The sequence below is a fragment of the Mchenga conophoros genome, linkage group LG20 (assembly GCF_057382185.1).
Source record: "Mchenga conophoros isolate Kocher_MC1m ecotype Shallow Benthic linkage group LG20, M_conophoros_male_GT1.1, whole genome shotgun sequence".
Classification (NCBI taxonomy): domain Eukaryota; kingdom Metazoa; phylum Chordata; class Actinopteri; order Cichliformes; family Cichlidae; genus Mchenga; species Mchenga conophoros.
Genome location: NC_140545.1, coordinates 36,695,858 through 36,721,161, shown reverse-complemented (window position 1 = coordinate 36,721,161; position 25,304 = coordinate 36,695,858). Strand labels below are relative to the sequence as shown.

At 47.3% G+C, this 25,304-nt stretch overlaps 1 protein-coding gene across 2 annotated transcripts; it reads right to left on the bottom strand.

Moving 5' to 3' along the window:
• Nucleotides 1-256: 256 nt before the first annotated feature.
• Nucleotides 257-24,267, bottom strand: ptk6b (PTK6 protein tyrosine kinase 6b). Of its 2 annotated transcripts, none has more exons than XM_085261101.1 (8): nt 23,658-24,267; nt 11,322-11,443; nt 10,707-10,867; nt 10,413-10,578; nt 8,348-8,509; nt 7,013-7,194; nt 6,781-6,934; nt 257-3,472 (listed from the first exon to the last, which is right to left on the bottom strand). In XM_085261101.1, the coding sequence occupies exons 1-8, from the start codon at nt 24,062-24,064 to the stop codon at nt 3,297-3,299; spliced, it is 1,530 nt and encodes a 509-aa protein (XP_085117227.1). In that variant the 5' UTR covers nt 24,065-24,267; the 3' UTR covers nt 257-3,296. The 2 variants fall into 2 exon arrangements, with proteins under 2 accessions (XP_085117227.1, XP_085117226.1); XM_085261100.1 differs by lacking the exon at nt 257-3,472 and adding an exon at nt 5,313-5,790 and having other exon boundaries at nt 23,658-24,266.
• Nucleotides 24,268-25,304: the final 1,037 nt, after the last annotated feature.

The window sequence follows — 25,304 nt, the reverse complement described above, 5'->3', positions numbered from 1 at the left end:
GCCTCTCAGTTCAGCGACAGAAGATGTCCTTCAGAAAGTTCAGAGGAAAACTGGAGCAGATTTCTGGAAACGTCTCCTAGAGAGCCAACCAGAACCTACCAAACCAGTCACATGACCTCAGTGCGCGCGCACACACACACACACACACACACACACACACACACACACACACACACACACACACACACACACACACACTAAAGTTCTCATACAGCAAAGAAATAGTGAGTCTTTGGTTTGTTGATCATCAGATTTTTTTAATTGATTTTGAAAAATGAAGAATGGTCTGATTTCAGAGTAAGCAGCGTCAGCCTCTCTCCTCACAGCTGTGCAGGAAAAACTTCGCTCTTCAGAAACTTATAAAACTCATATTTAATATACTGAGAGCAGCTCCTGAGACTGCGCTGCCCCCTGCAGGCCACAGATGGACACTACAGCTGCACCGTTACTTTCTAATCTTATGCAAATTGATTTTCTTCTTCTTTTATTCTCTGCATGAAATGTGTTTGTAAACAAAGTTCACATAGAAGAAAATATTATTCTGAGACGACAGAGCAGAGCTGCTGAAAGTGTTACAGAGCAGGAAAATGTCAGTAATGATGACCTACAACACAATCATTCGCTTTAAAAAGTGCATCACAGTGACAACAAAATAAAACCTGAAACAACGAGTGAAGCCCGAAAAAGTGCAGGAAGCATTTCTCAGCACCAGCCTCTCGAGCCTCGCTTCACTGCTGTGTTCGACGCTTCAGTTTGCTGAGTAAACGTTTGCAGCGTCGCCTCGTCAGGCCGCAGAGACTCAAACTAAAGCGGTTTGACAGGGACCAGGAACCTGCGACATTAAGGCATTTTATTACTTTTCCAAAGACACCGTGACTGCTGGGACCTCATTCCAGGCAGAAGCTTTGGTTTTGTCACACGTCCTGTTTAGTTTAATGTAAGTCACTTTCATTTAATTTAGGCTTCTGCATACTGGTACCTGAGGGCAGTAAGAGGTCAGATCAGAGGTCAAAGCGAGGCTATGAGTAGCTTCTAAACAGTGTTGGGAAGGTTACTTTTAAAATGTATTCCAATACAGAATACATGCCCCAAAATGTATTCTGTAACCTATTCCGTTACGTTACTCAATGACAGTAACGTATTCTGAATACTTTGGATTACTTAATATATTGTGGCGAGTTCAGACAAGGAGGAGACGGAGGTATCGTTTGGTCTTGCTTCCCGTGAGCTAGCCAGGGAGCACAGCCGTTTATTACATTTGCAGAAGAACACACTGCCACTAGCTAACTGCTCAGCGCGGCAACCACAACACACATAGGGCGCCCTCTGACCCCGGAAGGACACACCGTCGCAGCGAGAGGGCGTCACCCGTCACCATGGCAACATACACAAAACATAACTGTACAAGCAGAACCCCGAACAGCCCTGACCCGCTACAATATTATCATGCTTTTTACAACAACGTGAATGTACTGTTGCTGTGTGATTTATTACTATTACTGAAGGTCCGCGACTCTGAACTGTAGTAAAGGGACCTCTGACTAATGCTGGGCTCACACTGTGCGATTTTTGGCCCATTTTGAGCCGATTTTTGAGTCGTGCGATCGTTTTGGCGATCGGCCCGATTTTGGCCTTCATCGTGCGTCGTGCATCGTGTAGTATACGTGGGGTAACGAGAAGCGATTGACACCTCACGACCAGCTCCCGATCATCAATCGCTTGGTCGTGAGGGTGTCACCGCAGTTTGCCACACTGCGCACGCGCAAACACAAATGTCAGCGAAAAAGACGGCGTAGCACGGCAGTGCAGCGTGTGATCTGGACACAAGCGATGGAGGCACAACCTGTAGAACCATCCGAGCCTTTTCGATGTGGCCTCACAAAATTATCACGACCACAACAACCGTGAAAATAGTTGGATTTACACTGCTGCTTAATCACAGCTGCCTGACCATGTTTTTCATTAGCAATTTAGCAAAGTTGATGGTGGTGGTGTGTCTGTGTGAGTGAAAGACGGAGAGGGAGAGCGACAGAATTTCTGTTATAACCTTCATTTTTATGGACGCACAGTGTGAGCACTCAGGTCGCATCAGAGCATCGGGCCGTATAGTGTGAGACCCTGCATCGTGACCTATGAACTTCTAACCCCTGCGAGTCAATCGTGCAGTTTGAGCAGGAGCTGAATCGCGCGACTGAAAAAATCGCACAGTGTAAGCCCAGCTTAATACGGCGGGGTCCCTGTCGGCTGGTAGCCGAAAAATAGGTTTACTTTGTTGTGTGGGTCAACTTTTCTTGCGACAGACAGAGAGAGGCGTTGAAAGGCTGCTCCAACGGAACTTATTGTTTTCGGAGGAAAACACGAACAGTACAGTACAGTACAGTCGAGTCTTAACAGCTTACTTACAACTGGGCTCGTCAGGCACTCTTCTTGGCTGCAGTGGTTATTATTATATTTACATGCTTCCAGCTCCCGTTTTTCCTCGACGACAACTCGTACCTTTCCACTCGCCTTTTTCTCCCTCTCTTGCTCACAGACACATAACGTGTATGGCAGTCCATTCTCCCTGCAGCACGGACTACACTGCCCATGAGGCTACATTCTTTAGAGCTATGCTTGTAGCATTCTGCCTGTTAGCTTAGCACAACAACAACAACAACGAAAAGGCGCTCTCTCACCCAGGAAGCACACAGTCGCAGAGAGAGAGAGAGAGCGTCGCCCTGTAACCATGGCAACCGTAACGCTGCCGCCTGGAACAACAGAACGTAGCTGTCAAACAAAACCCAAACAGTCCTGACCCGCGACAATATGAAACTGGAAAGTACCGCAGTGTAATCCATTTATTTCAACAAAGTAACTGTATTCTGAATACCACCTTTTTAAACGGTAACGGAATACAGTTACTTATATTTTGTATTCTAAATACGTAACGGCGGTACATGTATTCCGTTACTCCCCAACACTGCTTCTAAAGCATCACGTGAGCCGTGTGGTTTCATCTGTCAGCTCTGAGGAAAGCTCGTGAAACATGATTAATGTGATTAAAAACACTGACGGCTCAGTGTCTCGGCCGTCCTCCAGCTTCAGCCATGGAGGACAAAACAGATAAAACAGTTTGTGAACCCGTCTTTCGTCCTGCAGTAATCTGCAGATGATTGGCTCACTAAACTCGTTAGCTTATGATGGGAGCTGTTACCTAAACTTCTCTGTGCTCTCAGGGATGACCAGATGAAGTTTTGCAAGAAGACGAGCTTCAAAGAGTCCGTGTGTGTGTGTGTGTGTGTGTGTGTGTGTGTGTGTCACTCCAGCTCCTCTCGGCCCAGCTGGGCCTTCAGGGACTTGAAGTCGGGTCGGTCGGCCGGCTCGGCGCTCCAGCACTGGAGCATGATGTCATAGAGAAAGTCTGGGCAGTTGGGCGGTTGGGGCATCCTGTATCCCACGGTTACCTGCTGGTACACGTCCTGGTTACTGTAAGCTGAGGGAGGAGAGGAGAAGTGATGAAGGTCAGAGGTCAAGTTTACTGAAAATCTGAATGCAATAACCTGCACGTGTGAGGCTGAGTATGCCATATAAAAGCTGACATGTTGTAAAACGCCTGTGCTCGTAGTCGGTGTAATAAACCCGATCACAGGAAGTCACCGTGCTCTCACCGGTTGATGATTTTTGCATTTGCTTCTCAGCTCACGTGCACCGCATTAAGACCACAGAGGGCAGCACCGACCGCCCTGCAATCTAGGAACTGAAGGAGCGCTTGGACCCACAGATGCTTCATGACGCTGGTTGATGAGAGGACATGATATGCAGAGTGTATTTGTAGCAGTTTGTCAGCATTAACAGGAAAATATCATATTTCACATGTTACATCACTTTGTGGAAACCTGCATTGGCCAATCATCTTTGAGGACTCTGAAGCGAGCAGACTGTTCATGGCGGTTACAACATCAGCAAACCTCAACTGCAAGGCTGGGACCTATCAGAGCTGCAGGGAGGTCCCAGTTAGGGGGCGGGGCATCAATGAGAAGGGACTGAAAGGATTCCAGTGTCTCTAAAGACAAGAACGCAGAGACGCTCTAAAGATTCATCAGCTGTTCATTCGAGCAGGTCTGACGGCCTCACCTCAGCCACAGGTGAGTCCTGGTAGGTGGAGCGAGACAGGCCCGTGCTCAGAACCTCGCCTGCAACAAGCCTGGTTTATGGTTTCAGCCCAGCCTCCTAGCACAAACAGGCCTGTTCATGTTTATGGTAACGACTCATAAACAACGCTTCCTCCAGCTGCTCGTTGAGCCACGCCAGGCTGTGACCCTGTCAGGGACCACCGGCACAAACCGGGGATCTCTGGGTGCTTACCACGACACTATGGACATGCTGGCCTACCCTAAATTACAATAATTATAAATCTGAATAAAAAGAGACTTTCCCATGTTTGACTCCAAACATTATCACTCCCATTACTGGCAAAGAGCCACCACCAGCCCCTCCACACCCCCAGATTCCCTTCAAAAGTGGGAAATCTTCACTGGTAGCATGGACCTGAGGTAGGTCTGAGATCAGTCTGATGGAAAACCAGGGGGAAAACACCTGTCCAGGAACATAAACTGACACACAACACCTGCCAGTGCCGCAAGTCTGTCTGGAGTTCTGCGGGCCGGGTTTAGTGAACCGGAGCCTGAAATAACCTGATGGTTAGTCAGGCACCTGCAGCCTGGATTACTAGCGCGAACTGGCAATGACCAAGCACAGTGAGCGGACTGATTTTAAAGTCAAAGCTCAGAATTTATTTACCATTGGTAGAAAAACATACGAGAATATGATGAAAATGACTCATTTAAACCCAAAGATGCTCACATGACAAACTAACATGCTCATTAATCAGTGATACAGCTGCTCATAAAGAACCCTCTGCAGTCCTCAAGGGTTTAGCTCCATTTCAACAACATCATGAAATGATGGTGATGATGGTGGTGGTGGTGATGATGGTGGTGGTGGTGAAGATGGTGATGATGGTGGTGGTGGTGATGATGGTGGTGGTGGTGAAGATGGTGATGATGGTGGTGATGGTGGTGGTGGTGATGATGGTGGTGGTGGTGGTGGTGATGATGGTGTTGGTGATAATGTTGGTGAAGATGGTGATGATGGTGGTGGTGATGAAGATGGTGATGATGTTGGTGGTGATGGTGTTGGTGATAATGTTGGTGAAGATGGTGATGATGTTGGTGATGGTGGTGATGATAATGGTGGTGATGGTGGTGGTGGTGATGATGGTGGTGTTGGTGATGATGTTGGTGGTGATGTTGGTGATGATGGTGTTGGTGATAATGTTGGTGAAGATGGTGATGATGGTGGTGGTGAAGATGGTGATGATGTTGGTGGTGGTGATGTTGGTAGTGGTGGTGGTGTTGGTGATGTTGGTGATGGTGTTGGTGATGATGATGGTGATGTTGGTGAAGATGGTGGTGATGGTGTGAGTCAGCTGCAGTCTTTGCGGACTCTCGGTGGTTCTGCTCTTTGAAGCGCGTCCTCACTGAAGAGCTCTGCAGTCGCTGCTCTGTGTCTGCCTCTCTGCTGCCCCCCTGTGGCGCTCCATCTGTACTGCAGCAGTTCAGGGTTGTGCCGTCTCTAACTCATACGAGCTGCACTCCAGTTTGACCCTCAGTACCCTGAAGTCGGGCCGGTCGGCCGGCTCGGTGCTCCAGCACCGCTTCATGATTTCATAGAGAAAGTCTGGGCAGTTGGGCGGTTTGGGCATCCTGTATCCCAGGGTTACCTGCTGGTACACTTCCTGGTTACTGTAAGCTGAGGGAGGAGAGGAGGACAAGTGATGAAGAGCGCTTTGTGTTAGCTCAAATATCTGCAGAGCAGCTGAGCTGTGTCGGGCAGCAGCTCTGTAAACCCTCACCTTAGTGTGCAGTGCATCTCCATCACACAGTGACACGCCAACACGAAATCAGACAAACCTCACAAAGAAGTGCACCTGGACTCTGATCCCGCATAAAAACGGGTTTACCCAGAATGCACCGTTTGGTGAAGTTTTCAGATCAAACTTCAGGATACCAGCACTTCTCTGTGCTCCTCTGTGTCTGATAGATCATCAGAACTGGGCTCAGTCCTCAGACTGACGGGAGTCCTGCAGTGGGACTGAAACTGATCTGAGAGCAGTTTTTAATCACAGCTTAAATGTTTTTCATGTGGAGATCTGCTGGATTTATGTAGCTTTGGAAAAGCTGTAAGTGCCTCATATGTATGTGAAGGCTGTAATTCTGAATACGTAGACAGTATGAAAGTCAGATAGTGGGAGTGGTCAGCTGGCTCGCTCTGGTTATTTATTCTGGTTACTGCAGAGATTCATAAAGTCCACATTTATGCACGTTTAAGGAACTCACTTATCTCTTTTCCTTGTGCAAACCGGCCAATCGCATTCAAGCACACGTGGACTGTGACATGAGCAGAGTGTGCAGCTAGAGGGCTGCACGTGTTAATAAATACTGCACGAGCTGCGAGGTTGGGGGGAGGCCACCGTTTTTCACCAAGCGCTCCTTCAGCTCCTGAAACACAGCGATGCAGCCGCGGCGCTCGCTCAGCTGTTACAGTAAAGTTTAACGTGCAGGCGTCCCTGAGAGGATTTAAAGGTTACTCAAGTTAGCAGAAGTTAGTCTGACGTGTTCGCTGCATCCAGATGAGCAGAGTCAAGCTTTTGGGATAATCACGATTATTGTGATAAAGCTAAAGACACACACGTGACGATCAAGACATCAGTAATTGAATGAATCTCTCTCGTGGACTAACCTGGGTAAGGAACTCCTCCACGGGTGATGATCTCGTAGAGCAGAATGCCAAAAGACCAGACGTCGGACTTGATGGAGAACTTCCCGTGGCTGATGGCCTCGGGAGCGCTCCACTTGTAGGGAATCTTTTTGTCTTCTGAGATGTAAAACGGCTCCTGAAGGGAAAAACAAGACTCTGCCGTCAGAGCTGAGCCGTGCTCCACTTAGAGATCGACAGCTCCTCCTCCGCTTACCTTGATGACTCTGGCCAGGCCGAAGTCGGCCACCTTGCAGATGTAGTCATGTCCCACCAGGACGTTTCGAGCCGCCAGATCTCTGTGGATGCTGTTCATCTCCTCCAGATATGACATCCCATCAGCCACCTGGCCTCCCATGTCAACGAGGGATGCGACATCTTGTATTTGGCCCTCTGGACCTGAGTGAGAGAACGATGCAGATGAAGTGAGTGCGCCGGTAAGTAAAAGGTCTGAGTTTATCGAACACCCATCTCCTGCTGCTGATTCAGTGGACAGTGGCCCCTTCCCTCCCCACACACAGTCTGACTGTCTCCCACTCGTCAAGCCCACCTGTTGAACAGAAGCGCCTCTCCACCCAGTCATGGAGGTCCATCGAGTTCCAGAAGCCGACCACGGGTTCTGGAACTCGATGGTTCTAATTCTCCACCTGAACGTCTCTGGATCAGCAGATGGAGCTGCTCCACTGAACACCAGAAACTCCAAACCACCATCAGTACCTGCTCCAGATTTCATCCACTCAGCAGCTGTTACAGGAGCTCGGTGCTGCATTCACGAGCTCCCCTGAGGGTCGGATTTCACAGGTTGGAAATCGTTTCTCAGATTTAAGTGAAAATTGATCATGTGTTTGTATGTTGATGCTCAGCTGCGATTTCCTGACAGATAATGATTTAATATCGCTGTCTGCGTGTGGGGAAACTAGCTGTTATGATCATAATGAAATGTAAGCAGAAAGGAGTTGCACTAAGTTTCATTCTAAACAGAAGAAATAAAAAAATAGATATAAAAATGCAGTTACAGCGTTAAGGAGATTTTAATGAGATTAACGCCGACAGCATTAAAAAAAAAATCTAGGTGGGAGATATCACCAAAGGTGGTGGAGGATAACAAGGCTAAGGTTCTGGGGGACTGCCGCTGGGACAGATGTGGAAGATGGACAGATGGTTCCAGCGGTAAGAGGAGGGTCAGGAGCTGTAACCCAGAACCTGGGACCAGATCACAAACATGATGTCTCAGGAATATAAAATTGATCTCAGATATGTGAAATCTATATCTGAGATATAAAATCCATCTCTGAAATATCTCCCTCCCATACGTTTGTGACTTTGCTGAATATAAATATACGTGTGTAACTATCTGGCACGTTTCCGAGGCTTTGCAGCAGCTGGCAGTTTGACAGCTGTTTGTTTCCCTGAGAACAGACAGAGAGCGCCCCCTGCTGACCGCCCGCTGAGCTCGATGCTGAGGCTGTAACCATAATCAAAGCCCTCGCTGTCCAACGTTACACAGCACACTGAACTCTGATCTTTCACTGGAAACAAAGCTGAGGTTTACTTCTGAGGAACTTGAGCAGGCTGCCCTTCTCCATCAGCTCGGTGATGATGTAGTACGGCATGGTCGCCGTGCACACGGCGAACAGCGAGATGAGGTGACGGTGGCGCAGGCGCTTTAGGATCTGAACTTCCCCGTGAAACTCTTTGTGGTTCAGCTCCGAGTCTGAGAGCAGGACAGAAATAAAACGGCGAAAACAGACAGACGAGAAAAGAGGAAGACGGGTGAGAGAAATGACCTGAAAGGCACAACAACTGTACTCAAAGGTGGAAAACATGACACTGTAATTATAAAGAGAAATGTGCCTCTTGTCTAGATTGTTGTTTGATAATAACAAAGACTGTATTAAAAAGATGATCAGCACGACGCTGGTGGATCATTCAGCGTGTTACTGAAGGACCAGTTAATGACTGGGGTATACGAAGACATTTAGAGGGAGGCGCGCTGAGATTTCGGAGACCCCTCTCTGAGAAATGCTCGGCTCCGCCTGAGCCGGATGTTTCAGGAAGATTTCTCTTTCCTGATTTTGAAGCTGAGCTTTGAAAGCCTCACTGAGCAGCATCTCAAATTAAAGTCCTGAGAGCCTGACCCTTACTGTATCGTTGCTGTAGGGCTCAAACATTTAAATGTACCGTATGCAAAGCAGACAACAGCGGGAAACAGCCGGTTGTTTCCATGGAAAGTACTATTGGATAGTTTGCCCAGCTTATCATGGAGACCAAACACCAAACACGAGCTCTGCTTTAGAAACGTGGCGCTGGTCTCCCGCAGCATCGCTTGCATATGCAAACCTGCGGAGCGTGCGAGCGCCTCTTTCTTTGTGATGCTGTTTGAACCGATCCTCGGAAAGAGCTCGAGTGGCTCGTCGATGTCGCCCTGAAGTGCCTCTCACTGTCAGCTGACCAATCACAGGCCGGCCCGTCCTCATCTCCTGCAGCCCCTGCTTCACGGCACGGAGCTGGATCAGAAACGGATGCATGACAAGACTCAAGCGTCTAATGTCACCATAACTTTGCATATTTCTATCATCTTTGTTTCAGTGTTTTAACCTGAAACATCAGCTGCAGGTTCCAGAACAAGAACATTTCTAACGTGCTGAGAAGTTCACCTGCAGCTCAAAACCTGCCCGGAGTCACTCATGCCAGACGTTTCACACTTTATAACTCAAGCGGGAGCCTGCTCCTGCTCCCGCGCTCCTGCTCCCGCGCTCCTGCTCCCGCGCTCATGCTCCCGCGCTCATGCCCTCACGTGTAAACCTGCGTCGGGTGTCCTTGCGCCCCGCGTTGAGCTGATCAGGCTGACCTTCGGATCACGTTTAAAGTCAGGTGACGCGTTTTTATTGCGACAGCCTGTAATTCCGTCTCTTTCAGCCTGTACGCCGCCATTATTCACACGCCGGGTGAGTTTCCACGCTGGGGCCCTTTCCCACTTTCTTCCTATTTTGGCCACACTACATTGTTACTCTTGGCCTTGCAGGTGAGATGCGGGCACTACGGTAACCCTGCAGGTTCAGAGGCTCCGACTGCGGCGTGACGCACATTTATCCGATGCCCAGGAACGAGACCGGGCCTGTGGTCCAATCACATCGAGGGAGGGATCTACAGCTGGAAGAAGACGCATTTCTGGAGCCGCAGACTATTTGATGACTTTTTTGTCTTTTATGTCCACCTGAGTGTAATTTTCTGTGGGTTTTGGGTTGTTGGATGGACAAAAAACAAAACCAACTTGTGTGTCTGTGAAAGCATCAGAGGCATCGTTCAGCATGTGTTCACATTTGTCTTTGAGTTTCTCTCCATCCTTATGATGTCTTATTGGCCGGAGGTGCTGCTGTTTCCGGAGGAAGGAAAACTCTCACTTCCTCATGACAGAAATAAAATTCTTCACCGTGTGTTTCGTTTGTAATGTGCTGTCTGCATGAGGGTCAGCGTGCTGTCCTCAGTGTTTCCACAGCCGTGTTTAATGTTTTCAGTCATGTTACAGCACTGAATGAAAGGCGGGGGGCGGGGCTAATGACGGCTTGAAAGCGTTTGAGCAGACTTGTGTTTGTGAGCAGCAGAAAATAAAATACCGCTTTTCAGGATCTTGATGGCGACGCTGATGTGGTTTTTCCAGCGGCCGCGGTAAACATCAGCAAAGAAGCCGCTGCCCAGCTCCTCCTCCAGCGTGAACTCCTCCTTCGGGAGCTCCCACTCGTCCACCGTGAAGTGGTTCAAATCCTGGGTTTCTGGCCTTTTCTGATGGAGGAAACAGAAGCGTGCACCTCAGACATTCACATCCATGCAAAACTAAAGGCTGCTCCCGGCCAGCGGCCCCGTCACAGACACAAGAGGAGCGAATAAATGATGGCGGTATGAAGACTCACCTTCTTGCAGGGCTTGCCCAGCTGGCCGGTGGTGTTGAGGCTGTTGGCGCAGTAAAAGTCGACCACGTCGATCAGCGAGCTGAAATGATGCTTGGGCTCGATGTGGAAACCATCATCTCCTTGGTGGATCTTGAAGTGCTTCACGCGGCTGCCGGATCGCACTACAGGAAGACGGACGGAGTCAGAGACGAGTCTCAACAGGACACGAGACCTCATTTTTATTGCTACGGTTATTTTTTATTTCTGCTGTCATGACCTCAGAAAACAGAAACTAAACATCAGTGGAAAAAGCACAGCTCTCAGTGATAATCTCAGTTATAATGAACACTGCAGCGCCGGCTGCAGAAACGATTAACCAATCAGCTCCCTGATGAACCCAGAGACTCACCTGGCTCAGGTGAAAAAGTGTCAAAATCACAGCCCGTTTAACGCTGTCTCTGCTAGGCCTGGTTTTTATTGGCTGATTCAACCTGTTACCTGTCGACAGTATCCACCTTTGGAGCACATGTTCACTGCATCATCTCAGTGCTGACATGAGGAGGATTCGTTAGAGCCTCTGTTGGGGTTTTCTGTAGCCCCTCCTCGTGCTTGTAAAGGCCCTCCCTGTCCACTTACCTGACAGGACGTATCCGATGTCGTCTTTCTCGCTCTGCCGGACGAGGAAGGCTCCCTCTTCGTTTCCTGGGGCCATCAGGTGATTTTGGGCCTCGAAGCGGCTCAGCTTCCCATAAAACCATCTGGATCGAGACAGAAAGATAATTATCAGGAGCTCGCTGTGCAGGTTCAAACCTTCCGCCTGATGTTGTACAGCACGGACAGATGCTAGCTAACATTGGGCTCTCATTAAACCTGCGGCAGTGACCTGAGGCTGAAAGCTCAGTCAATTAAAACATGTCTTTAAAGAGGAGAGGATGCATGATTCCTCTGCAGTCTGTCGTCACAGGTTCAAATCTGCGACCATAACAATGAACAGAAGTAAACAGTCAGAACTACCGTCCACGTCCAACCACAGTGACAACAGTTTCCGACGGCTTTGTTTGCATCATTTGCATCTTTTCATTTTTACGGTTGCAGACTTGAGTCTGTGGTAATAAAGAGTGCAGACAAAGACACTCCTGTTTCAGCTCATTGAGGTCTGCAGCATTCGTTCATGCACAGCTCTCTGAGCTCTGCACTTCGGACCGTCGCAGCCGTTCAGTTGGAGATTTGCTGCTGCGCTTGGATCGTTGTCCTGCTGATGAGCCAGTTTGGTCCAGGCTGTGGGACAGACGGCCTCACACTGACTCCAGCACACAGTGGTACAGAGGAGTCCACGGTCCGCCGAGGAGGTGTTTGGGTTCCTCCTTTGTACAGATGCAGCTTTACAAACCTAAGCCGTGCTCCTGCAGCACTTCCAAACAGCTACAGTCATTCAGTTTGTTTCCAACTGTGTTGTCATGCCCTTTAACCTACTCCTGTGAGGACTGTTGTGTTAACACATCTGAATGTTTCAGACCTGCACACTGCAGAAACCTCTGCTTCATGCTGTGGGCGTGGAGAGGTGGCCTTAGTTTCTCACTTGACTGAGTTAAAAATTTACACAACAATAAATTTTAAACTCCTGCAGGATGTAAACACTTGAGATGAGGTGTGTCAGTTTACTGTTTGGACCGGACCCTGGTGTTTATTATTACCTTCTTATTATTCGAAAGATTCAGGAAAACAGAGTTTGAGTAAAACTATGTTAGGGTTGTAACGTAGAGTTCGGTGGTCTTAAAGAGGCATCGCTATGAGCTGGATTGTAGAGACTGAGCACCTCCTCCAACAGCACCCCGTGTTCTTAAACTAAACAGCTTTACAAAATAAAACGACCGCGCTCGTCTGAGACCGGACGATACTGGAGACAGCTCCTTCTTCTTCAGTGTTTAATGGCAGCTAGTCCTTGTACATGCAGTGCTGCCATCTTCTGTCTTACACTCTTAAATCTTATTGCTTATTCCTGCGTCTTTCAGGATCTTACAAAGCTTCAAACGACGCGTCGACTATTAAATTAAATTTTGATAGTCGACTAATCGTGGCAGCCCTAGTAAACCGAACCGGTCCTAGCACTGAACCCTGTGGAACTCCATAATTAACCTCAGTGTGTGAAGAGGACTCTCCACTTATCGAACGCTGCCAAGCACAGAGATGAGTGTGTGTGCTGATTTTTCCCCATCAGTAAATGCTGTGATGGCAGCGAGCTAAGGCGAGTAACTGACATTAACTTTCTACAGTAACAGCTAACTGTAACTTTGAGCTCGATAGCATCGTCAATCAAAACTGCTCCCAGCAAACACAGATGTTTACGTCAGCGCTGCAATTTCCACCAACCAAACAACTTCTACTGTTACAACTTGCACATTACTTTTCTCAGTTTATATACGCCAACTTTTTGGAAGTTACATGTCTACTTTTTAATGCACAGGTACAATCACACAATCTGCACTCTTCTAATGATTCTAGATATTCTTAACTATTTAAACATCGTTCAGTATCCTGCTCTGTTTGCACACTACAACCTGGGTTTGCCACTTATCTGTAATTTAATCTTAATAACTGTGCAGTACTCTGCTTTGGTAAATACCGGTGTCCTGTCCTGTTTGTATGTGTTTTTTTGCAACCAAATTTCCACTTGTGGGACAATTAAAGGATTATTCTATTCTATCATGTCCAGGTGAGCTTTACCGACCCACAGGTATACGGTGTACACACTGCTCCCTGAGCTGCTGGACAACATACAGAGCATACAGCAGGGTCATGTGACAGAGCCTGCGTTTGAGCTGCACAGACACTCCAGCAGAAGGATGATTGCTGATCGTGTAACAGCTGCCTGGGCCACTGACGGGCCCTCACATTGAACAGTGTTTGATATCAGCTAGGATTTGATTTCTAAACATTTTGCCACTGGCTGCATTCAATTTAGCTTCTTCCAGTTTCTCAGTGTTGGGAAAGAGTTCACCACGATCATTTACTGGAACCTTTAATGGATCTGAGCCCAAGCTAATCCAGTTTGAATGGCCTCTGCTTTCTGTTCAGTCAGCCAGAAAAGCGAACAGTACTTTCTGAGGTGAGAATCGGCCTTTAGGTTTGGACCGAAACTTTCCGAGATTCAAGCGAGACATTTTTTATTTGATTTGTTCTGAGTCTGATTAAAATAACCAGGACATGAATCAATAATGAAACTGATGTTTGGCTGCAGCTCTGCTAGGAAAAACCAAATAAACCACATGAGTGAAAATATGCTGCTCAGCTGCGAGCTGGAAGGCTTTGACGAGGAATGATAACCTAAATTTGTACACATGCCGTTCATGCTTTAAACAAAATTATCTATTCATGTCCACATGTTGTGTTCCTTTCACACTCTGGTTTGGACTGCATGCTGTTTGACCTCACGGCTCTAAGCTTTGGCTGTGAAACATTATTTAATCTGAGAGCCGTGTGACAGTTTCAGGTTTTGAAGGTCGCACATCTTTGCTTTGTGCCCTTGCAGGATATAATGATGGTAAAGTCAGTACTGAGGGTTTATTGGGAGAGCAGAGAAGCTCTATAATTAAACGGAGCAGCTGGTGACATACGGGAATAGCCACACTTTGCACACTTCCCATTCTGCTGAAGCAATAAACTGTGAGTGAGAACGGCAAAACGAGAAGTGGTGAGCTGACCGTCGGTGTGTGCGTCCCAGTTTGCATCACAGCTGAAACACAAACACGGGCTGGTGTGATGTAAAGCTGTGACATTTCTCATGGTGCTCACAGCGTACGGCTCAGTCAGGATCAATAAAGCTGCCGCAACCACAAAAATAAACGAGCAGCACGAAGTGCGACGTTATAAAGACGAGCAGCTCGCTGGGGTTTTATCACACTGTAAATAGAAGATGGATGTAACTTGTTTATACGTTCACATTTTGAAGTCTCAGTCCATTTCCAAAGGTGAACACGTTTGGATGAGTGGGTGGAGCGCTAGGTTATCAGCTGATGCTATCTGGGGCAGCACAGACTCTATGGGAGCATCACTCGGACACCTGCTGATCCATAACATCCAATCAAAATACTAGAATTTCACTCTGCAAACTTGGAGCTCCGCCTTCTTGGATGTGCTGTTAGTACTGTAACCTCACAGCAGCCATAATACTGGTCACATGATGTCATTAATAACTCAGAGGTCCGACTAAAAGCCTAGCAGACAGCTAACAGCTACAGCTACAGCCGCCTGTGTCACCTCCACCTGTCAGTCAATGAGGCCACGCCTCATTAATGCAAACTCGAAGAACAAAATATCTCCAGGGACCAACAAGTTTGTGCATCAGGCTGCAAACATGTTTGTTTCTGCTGCAAAGTGTTAACATGAGAGACTCGCTGGAGCCCCTGCTGGACGTTACAGAAACTGCAGCCTTTGAAGCTTCAGTTTTTGTGTTTTTTAAAAGGTCAAAAACATGATAAACAGCATCCAAATATTCATATCAAATGTTAAAAAGCTGAGCATTAATAACATTTAACCTTCATAATGTGAACTGTTCATTTTTTCATCTAAAGCAGAGCTGTCAAAATCCAGTCCTCGAGGGCCGCTGTCCTGAAGCTTTTCCAAAGCTGTCCCAACACGTCGGCTGCATCCTCCGGAGGCCGCATTTGAAGGCCGATTACGTCACAGCCAGGCGACGAAGGCTGTCCCAAGTTGTCGACTATTTCAAATGCGTCCTCCTTTTCCCTGAATTTGAAGGATGGGTCAGGTGTGTCCTCACACCTCACCCAAATTCCAGTTTCCAACAATGGCGGCGCTACTAAGTTTTAAAATTATTCTCATTAATCTTTCTGGCCGCAAAATAAACTTTTAACATATATTAAGGGGAGAAAGTAGCTGTGTAAACATCAAATATCTGCTCAGTTTATCAAGACATCGCATATTTGCAAAAGTGTGCGCCGACGTCTTTGGAGACGTCTGTTACCCACCCGCTCGATAGCGAGCCGGGGGGTTCAATGGTCACTCCAGCCGGCGAGAGCAGCGGACTCCCGGCTTCATCGTTTTCAGACCCCCGCTGTCTTTCGCTACTCAGGTTAAACATGATATACGTCACTCGGAGAAATTAAAAATGTAATTGTTTGCCTTTTTTCAGTGTTTTGTTTGTTCCGGAGTAAATCGGTTTGGCTGAGATCAAAGTTATTAGATTATTAGATTAAATAAAACTTTATTAATCCATCAGGTGGGTTCCTCCGGGATTTTCACACAGCTGAATAAACGTCAAACAGAAAACTGATTAAACAGAAGAGTGAGACGGTCGAGAGTTTCCTCCAGTGTCCTGTTATATTTTAGACAGCACGGAGCAGACGGCGAGTTTATTAAACTCCACCCACACAGCGGTGACGCAGATCTGAAGGCTGGACCGTCCCATTTCACAGCCTCGCACTTCCGGCCTTCTCGGTCTTCGAAGGACCCGGCCCACATAGAACGCGAAGGCGGGCCCTTCGAAGGACACAGCCGACGTTTTGGGACACGGCTCATGTGTCCCTGCTGCAACACACCTGGATACAATTAGTAGGTCATTACCAAGACTATGGAACCTGACTGCATGCCGAGGTGGCAACCCCGAACCCTACTCAAGTAAATTTAAATATAAGTGTTTGTAAAAAAGTACTTTTATTGCACCGTGTTCAGTCAGTCATGAGCTGCTGTAACATGAATGAAGTGGCTGAACTGCACCTCAGCATGCGGTTCTGTAGAGTCGGGCTAATGACCTACTAATTGTATCCAGGTGTGCTGCAACAGGGACACATGGAAACGTTTCAGGACTGCGGCCCTCGAGGACACCGGTGACCTAAAGCGTCTGATTAGCGGGGCTGCTGTTTAACCCCCCATGCTGACTGCCTGCATCTTTTCACAGAAGTGACAGGAAAGCAGAACTTACAGAAACTTCCACTTTTAGGCAGAGCTGTAAACAAGACGCACATGCACACTTCACTGCAGTAGAAAACAACCGTTTGACTCCCAAAGTGTCTTTTTACAGCGCTCTGCTTCACTGCTTACCTCAGTTTTACTAATGCGATAAAGGATAAATGTGTGATAAAGGTTAAAGGAAGCGTTTACAGTGCTGCGAGTTCCTGGCAGGTAGGTGGACAGTGTGGACTCTGGCTGATAATAAAGGTGTTACACTGAAAAAAAGGCCATGTTGAATTCACTTGATTCAATAGTGGCTCAGGGGGTTGGGAATCGCATCTGTAACCGGAAGGTCGCCGGTTCGATCCCTGGGCTCTCTGTCCTGGTCGTTGTGTCCTTGGGCAAGACACTTTACCCTACTTGCCTACTGGTGTTGGCCAGAGGGGCCGATGGCGCGATATGGCAGCCTCGCTTCTGTCAGTCTGCCCCAGGGCAGCTGTGGCTACAACCGTAGCTGCCTCCACCAGTGTGTGGATGTGAGAGTGAATGAATAGTGGCATTGTAAAGCGCTTTGGGTGCCTTGAAAAGCGCTATATAAATGCAATCCATTATTAATAGTGGACATTGGTTGCACGCAAACAAACAAACAAGTTAAATCAACACAACTTATTCATATTCAATAAATTTTGTGTTCATAAAAGGCGATTGAAACATGTTTAGATGGAGTAAGTTGAGCTCTTGGAATATTTTAATCCTCCACAATGTCATTTTATTTCAACACTATTCAATAACTTTTAACCCAGTACTAGTTGGTCACTTAAATACTACACGTTGTCTTCATATTACATAATGTTCAACAAAGTCTAGAGTCTGGTTACCATAAAAAGTGAATGGATCTACAACAACTACCATCCTGGTCTTTATCCTGGTTGCAGGGGGGCTGGAAATAACCCTGAAGTGATAGTTACAGGGCAGGGTACACCCCGGACAGCTCACCAGTCTATCACATAGAGACAAACAACCCTTTGTGCCAGATTGTGGGTTTGAACCAGGACCTTCTTACTGGGAGACAGCAGCACTAAGCACCATGCCACCAATACAGGCTCATCAGAAGTAGGAAAGCTATGATTTCAAGGCTTGATGCAGAATTTTCTTTACGTTTTTGCCCTTGACAGGTTAAACCACAGTAAGCAGCAAACACGTGGTGGGTGTGTAGTTGTCTGCCTCTTATAACTCCAGTGATTTTCCTGCAGTTTGACATCTCAGACTGGGACACATTGAAGGCTGCTTCTAACAGCTTGGACGAGTTTACGGACACTGTCACCTCCTATATCCACTTCTGTGAGGACAGCATTGTGCCATCACGCACCAGGGTGAGTTATAACAATGACAAACCCTGGTTTACTCCTAAACTCAAAAAGCTGTGGCTGGAAAAGAGTAAGGCGTTCAGAAGCGGAGACAGGGACTGCTACAGAGAGGCCAAGTACAGGTTCACTAAAGAAGTGGACGTTGCTAAACATCAGCACTCTGAGAAGATGCAGCAGCAGATCTCAGAGAATGACTCGGCCTCTGTGTGGAAAGGTTTTAGGAATATCACCAACTACAAGCCTAAAACCCCCCACTCCACTGATGACTTGCTCTTAGCCAACACCCTCAACGACTTCTACTGCCGTTTTGACGAGCCATCAGGCAGCCTTCACACCTCCAACGACCCCAACAATAGAGACACTTTGGACACTCATTCCCCCACCTCTCCCCCCTCCATAGAGCCATCACCACCTTCAAACCGTTCACCTACAACACCCCCCTCCTCACCCCACACAAAAGAGGATTTCACACCACCTCCTCCCACCACAACTCTTCATATTCATGAAGCAGATGTGAGGAAGCAGTTTAAGAACCTGAATGCTCGGAAAGCTCCCGGCCCAGACGGTGTGTCTCCTGCCACCCTCAGACACTGTGCAAACGAGCTGGCCCCAGTGTTTTCTGGCATTTTCAACTCCTCACTGCAGGCATGTCATGTGCCTGCCTGCTTCAAGTCCTCTACCATAATCCCTGTCCCCAAGAAACCTAGGATCACTGGACTAAATGACTACAGACCCGTGGCTCTGACATCTGTGGTCATGAAGTCTTTTGAGCGCCTAGTTCTCTCCCATCTCAGGACCCTCACGGCCCCCCTCCTGGACCCCCTGCAGTTTGCATATAGAGCCAACAGGTCTGCAGACGACGCCATCAACATGGCCCTACACTTCATCCTGCAGCATCTGGACTCCCCAGGAACCTACGCCAGGATCCTGTTTGTGGACTTCAGCTCTGCCTTCAACACCATCCTTCCAGACCATCTCCGAGGCAAGCTTTCCCAGATGAATGTGCCTGATCCCATCTGCCGGTGGATCACTGACTTCCTGACGGACAGGAAGCAGCACGTGAGGCTGGGAAAGAATGTCTCGGACTCCCGGACCATCAGCACCGGCTCCCCTCAGGGCTGTGTTCTTTCTCCTCTGCTCTTCTCCCTGTACACCAACTGCTGCACCTCCACCCACCAGTCTGTCAAGCTAATCAAGTTTGCAGATGACGCCACCGTTATTGGACTCATCTCGGACGGGGACGAGTCTGCCTACAGGAGGGAGGTTGAACGTCTGGTGTCTTGGTGCAGCCACAACAACCTGGTGCTGAATGCCCAGAAGACAGTGGAGATTATTGTGGACTTCAGGAAGCACACAGCCCCACTCCCCCCCATCATCCTGACTGACACCCCCATCACCTCTGTGGACTCATTCCGCTTCCTGGGTACCACATTCACCCAGGACCTGAAGTGGGAGCCCACCATCACCTCCGTCATCAAGAAAGCCCAGCAGAGGATGTACTTCCTGAGGCAGCTGAAGAAATTCAACCTGCCAACACGGACGATGATGCAATTCTACACCGCAATCATCGAGTCCATCCTCACCTCCTCCATCACCGTGTGGTACGCTGGAGCCACTATCAGGGACAAACAGAGACTGCAGCGTGTTGTGCGCTCTGCTGAGAAGGTGATTGGCTGCAGACTCCCATCTCTGCAGGACCTGTACACCTCCAGGACACTGCGGCGTGCAGCTCGGATCTCAGCTGACCCTTCTCACCCTGGACACAGTCTGTTTGACCTGCTCCCCTCAGGCAGGAGGCTCCGGTCCATTCGCACCAGAACCTCTCGCCATAAGAACAGTTTCTTCCCCTCTGCTGTTGGACACATGAACAATAACCATATGACTGTCCCCGCCACTAACACATGACCCTACGCTGTGTTCACTGCATCATTCCATGTTTGGCACTGATCACCACCTGCACTCATGCACATATCTTCCCACGTAGCACTCATAATTCTTATCCCTACTTTTATTTTTTTCCATGTCTATTTAAGTGCTATTTATGACACTATGTTTGCACTGAAGCACCGCAGCAATTTCCTAATGTTGTAAACCTGCTCAACATTTGGCAATAAACCCCATTCTGATTCTGATTCTGATTCTCATGTGATTTTGCGAATTTCATGAGTCCAGCAACGAACCGCTCTTACTAGATTGTATGATGTCATCTCAACAAGAACAAATTAAGTTGTTGAATTTCATGCAGATGCTACATGATTTTAGGGCTGAACGATATATCGCATTTGCGATAATATCGCGACATGATCAAGTGCAATTTTCTAACCGCAAAGGCTGCGATTATACTGTGATTATATTATACAATTCATGGGCTGCATCCTCCTGAGGCCGCATTTGTAGACCGATTACGTCACAGCGACGCGCCGAAGGCTGTCCAAATTACTACCATATCCCAGAATTCATAGCGTGGCCCAGCCAAACTCCAGTTTCCAGCAATGGCGGCCGCTACTAAGTTTTAAAATTACTCATACTAATCTTTCTGGGTCACAAATAAACTTTTAACATATTTTCAGGCGAGAAAGTAGTTGTGTAAACATCAAATATCTGCTCGGTTTATCAAGATATCGCATATTTGCAAAAGTGCTTCGACGTTTTCAGAGGCGTCTGCTACCCACCAGCTCGACAGCTAGCCGGGAGCTCGAGGGTTACTGATGCGGCCGAGAACGGCACAACTCCCGGCACATCATTTTCAGATCACCGCGGAGTTTCGCTGCTCGGGTTAAACGTAATATATAAGTCACTTAGACAACCTAAAAATGTTATTGTTGGGCTTTTTTCAGTGTTTTGTTTGTTCGTGAGTAAATCGGTTTGGCTGAGATTAAAGTTATTAGATTAGATAAAATAAAACTTTATTAATCCCCCGGGTGGGTTCCTCCTTGGTTTTCACACAGCTGACTAAACGTCAAACAGAAAACTGATTAAACAGAAGTATGAGACAGTCGAGAATTTACACCAGTGTCTGGTTATATTTTAGATAGCAAGAAGCAGACGGCCGAGTTTATTAAACTCCACCGAGACAGCGGCGACGCTAATCTGAACTAGACCGTCCAATTTCACGCCTTTAAACTTTAAAGGCGTGTTTGTGTGTGTGTTTATACAATTGCTATTATGTTTGCACTTTATGTGTAATGTTACTGACTGCAGAGATCAGTAAGATGTGTGTATTTTTTATTTATTAGTTTTATTTATTTAATATTATTTTTTAATTGAATGACTGTCTAGTAGTTCACAGATGTCGAAAAACTGAGTGTGGTAAAGCCACTGATTTTGTTTATGTATATTTCTGCAATCTGCACATTGCACTGACTTTCATTTTAATGTTTACACCAGGGTTCCTTGTCAGCACTTTATGCTCAGATGTTTGTAAGCTAAAAATAAACTATTGTGTATGTTCAAATATACTGTTGTGATTGAAGAAGTTAAATAAAAATGTCAGTCATCAATTCATGCATCACCTCATGTCATCATAACAGAGGTCTGTCTTCCAGGAAAGAACAGTTTAAAATTAATGTAATATAGTATTGGCCATACTATAAGATGTATTGCTTGTCTTTGTTTAATAATACAGAAGACAAAGACCTTAAAAAATAATCGCATATCGCATCGCAATCGCAATATTGGGGCAAAAAATCGCAATTAGATTATTTTCCATAATCGTTCAGCCCTACATGATTTAATTACGTTCACCATAGAAACATGGAATTATTTAGTTCAAATTACAAGTTTGGATCTTATGCATGTAACAACCACCCAATTTGATTTTGGAGGTCGACTCACGAAATTCACAAGATCACATTAGATGTCAAACCACAGGACAATCAGTGGGGTTACAAGAGGAAGACAACCACACCACGTGTATGCTGTTACTACTTCTTATGGTTTAACTTGTCAAGGACAACAACATAAAGCATCATCAAGCATAGCTTTCCTACTTTTGTTAAGTCTGCATTGACACATTAATGCCATGGTGGTTCGTGCTGTTGCCTCAGAGCAAGAAGAGCCTGGGTTCAAATCCACAGTGTGGTGAAGTTTGCAGTGGGTTCTCTCTGCGTACTCTGGTTTCCTCCACAGTTAAAAGTCATGCAGTTGTAAGGGTAACTGGTTATTCTAAATTACCCAAAGGTGTTGAAGTGCAAATGGTGTTTGTCTCTGTATGATTGACTGGCGACCTGTCCAGGATGTACCCTGTCCCTCTTGCCCTATCACTTCCGCAGCCCAGATAAAGCTAAGAAGATGGGTGGATTGGAAGTTGCTGTAAATCCATTGATTTCTTTTGGTTGAACATTACGTAATATGAATACAACATGTACTACAGACATAAGTTACCTTTCATTCATTCAACAAGATTATCATTGGTGTAACAAACAAATATTTTACTAGTTCGTGTAACAAGACTGACTTTTGATGTGCCAAAGTGTTTAAACAAGATAAGACGGATTTAAATAAATTTAATTAGACTAACGTGGTGCAAACATGTTGATTGAACAAAAGTCAAATTAATTGAATGTTAATGTTAATATTATGTTAAACCTACACACATATATCGTGTTGACACAACACAATCAAGATGGATTAATATAACATGATTTGTTTAGATGGAATATAAGTGGCAAGATAAAATTACGTTCATCCAATGAATTATTTTTTTGAGTGTAATGTAACAACCACCCAATGTCCTTTTTTCGGTAAACCAAAAAAAGTAGAGGCGGCTACTCGACTTGACTGAGGCGGACGTCTTCCTCAAACCAAAGCGCGCGAGACTGAAATCCCGGTGTCGCGGGATTTAATATTGCGATATTATTGACTTCACTCAAACATGATATGAACAACTTAATCTAGCTCTGCATATTATGTAGTTTCTACACTATATAGTTACACTTAACGTTAAAGCATGAGGCACTTGTGTTAAATACACGATGCTTACATAAATCCACGAGCTGGCCAGCCCCCTTTTTTCAGTGTACACATCCTGATTTATGCATCTGCAGCTGGAGGCACAGCAGCCTCGTGAACATAATAAAAAACGTGATTCTGAATGTGAATGAATTTCTGCCTTTAAGCTGGAAATCTTCTAGCTTTCCTGTCAACACCTTTACCTGTTCAGTGACATATTAATAGGAAATTACTGTGACACGTTTTCAAAGTATACACTGAATGTACTTGTACATTCTTGAAATACCACTCTGCTGCACTGCGTCACATTTCCAGTGTAAACATTTAGAAGCTTGAGTGTCTTCCTGTTGTACTGACTTTATGATGAATCATATGATGCTGTGTAAATAAAGGTGCCCCAGTGTGGAGGTCATTAAATCCCCTGCAGCTGCCTGCAGCATTAAATCAAATCATGGATGATTTTACTGCCGCACTTTGTGCTGAAGCCTTGCTCCTGTTGGGTTTGAGTGTAAACTCTGAGTTGGACAGGAGAGGCTCACAGATGAGACACCTGAGCTGTCTACACTCGGGGCTGGATCAGGTGTGTTACCCCTGAAACGATCCTGGAAATGTCCTACTCCCTCTAAACACCTGCTCTACTACAGACACGCCGCTCACGTGCTTCTGTCTATCGCGGACACCGGGATGGCCCTCGGAGCTCCGAGGTCAGAGCTGCTCTCTGGGAGCCGTCAGAGGAAGCTGCACTCACGGCTGCACGTTGATGGACTCTGCCCTCGCCAGGTAGTTGTTGGGGACGATGCCCTGCGCCACGACGTGCCCGTTGCGGTCGATCTTCCGCGCCGTCCACCAGTCTCCGCTGCGGCTGACCACCCTGAACAGGTCTCCCTCCTGGAAGGACAGCTCCTCCTGGTGCCGGGACTCGAAGGGCCACATGGCCGTGTAGATGCAGCTACCCTCGGAGGCGGTCTCCTTCGGGGGCTTCGGGGGCGGCGTCGGGGCCTGGGGCTGCTCCCCGTCGCTGCAGGTCCCTCTCCGTCCTCCTCCATCCTCTTCTTCACCTCCTGCTCCCGCTGGCTGAGGAGCCTTCTTGCCCGTGAGGATCCTCTCCCACAGTGACTGCAGGCAGGGGCACGCTCTGCGCAGACACTCACCCATAGGTGACCACGAACGGCTCCGCGCGCGCTGTGTGTCTCCGCAGCTCGGCTCAGTCAACCCGCCACACCTGTCCGACAGGTGCAGAGCAGGGAGCGCGGAGAATGTCGGGAATGCCTGCGCAGGGAACGGTGCGGTGAAACTGTACTGGGCGAGCCCACGGAGGGACTTCCTTTAGTTACAGAAACCACGGGAGCCCCGCCCCCAGAGGGTGTCATCAATCTGTTCGTGCGCTCTCTCTCTCTCTCTCTCTCTCTCACACACACACACACACACACGCACACGCACCGGGGTTTTACAGGTAGGCAGGTGTCAGCGGAACCAGTTGACTCCGCCTCCATTCCAACCGCAGGACAGGACGTGGTGACGTTTTACTTCAGTGACAGGTGTCGACACATCAGCGCTCAGCTCGCGGGTTACAGCAGAACACATTTGTTGGTGCCAGTTCAGGCCCACATTATTCCAGATCTCGATTCAAACAAAGAGGAAACAAGGCAACTATCCCAAAATGTAAAGAACCACATTTATTTACTTTGTATTAAAAATGTAGAAGATGATTATTAGTCTTCTCGCTGATCAAAGGAAAACGTTTTATTGCCGTTGAAGCGCTCAGAGCAGCTTTTTGCTCGCTGCTTCTGCTATTTTGACATTTTCCTCCGTGTCATCACTATAATCCCAACTATCAGATTCAGGCTCCAAAATGTTGAGATGACTTCAAACCTGAACAGGGCAGGGGGATGAAGCGTTTGGAGCTCATCTGTACGTTTACACCTTGAAGCATCCTGTTGATATCATATTCTCTTCAGTCTCTGCTCCAACATCATGTGTCTTATTCCTCCCCACGCTGCCGCGTCTGTATCAGCTGTACCTGCAGTAGAGGGAATCTACACAGAGCCAAGCTTTGCAGCGTTCCCCACCTCTCTGTACCGCGGTAAAGTGAGCCGTCATTTGTGAGCCGCGGTCAAGCCAGCCGCCTCTTATCCGCCGCATAAATTTCCTTGCGCTTTTACACCAGTCTTTACGGTAGCGCCTTTTCGCTTCATGTGCCGATTGAAAGCCTATACCCGCGCACACGTGCGCGCGCGAACAGTCGCACGCACATGCGCGCACACAAATTACAATGAAACAGCCCGATACAGTCAATACAATTATGGAAATGTCAGAAATTCATTAAAAATCATCCATAATAGTTGAGGTCCAACTTTCAACACTTTCTTACTCTGGGCGTCCTACCGTACCTCTG

Excerpts from the sequence above, each read along its gene's own strand:
- ptk6b (XM_085261100.1), bottom strand. The coding sequence starts at position 24,064 with ATGGGTGAGTGTCTGCGCAGAGCGTGCCCCTGCCTGCAGTCACTGTGG. Across the intron at positions 10,868-11,321 it reads CATCGGATACGTCCTGTCAG|TGCGATCCGGCAGCCGCGTG; the intron begins GTAAGTGGACAG and ends GTCTTCCTGTAG. Across the intron at positions 10,579-10,706 it reads TGGGCAAGCCCTGCAAGAAG|AAAAGGCCAGAAACCCAGGA; the intron begins GTGAGTCTTCAT and ends TTCCTCCATCAG.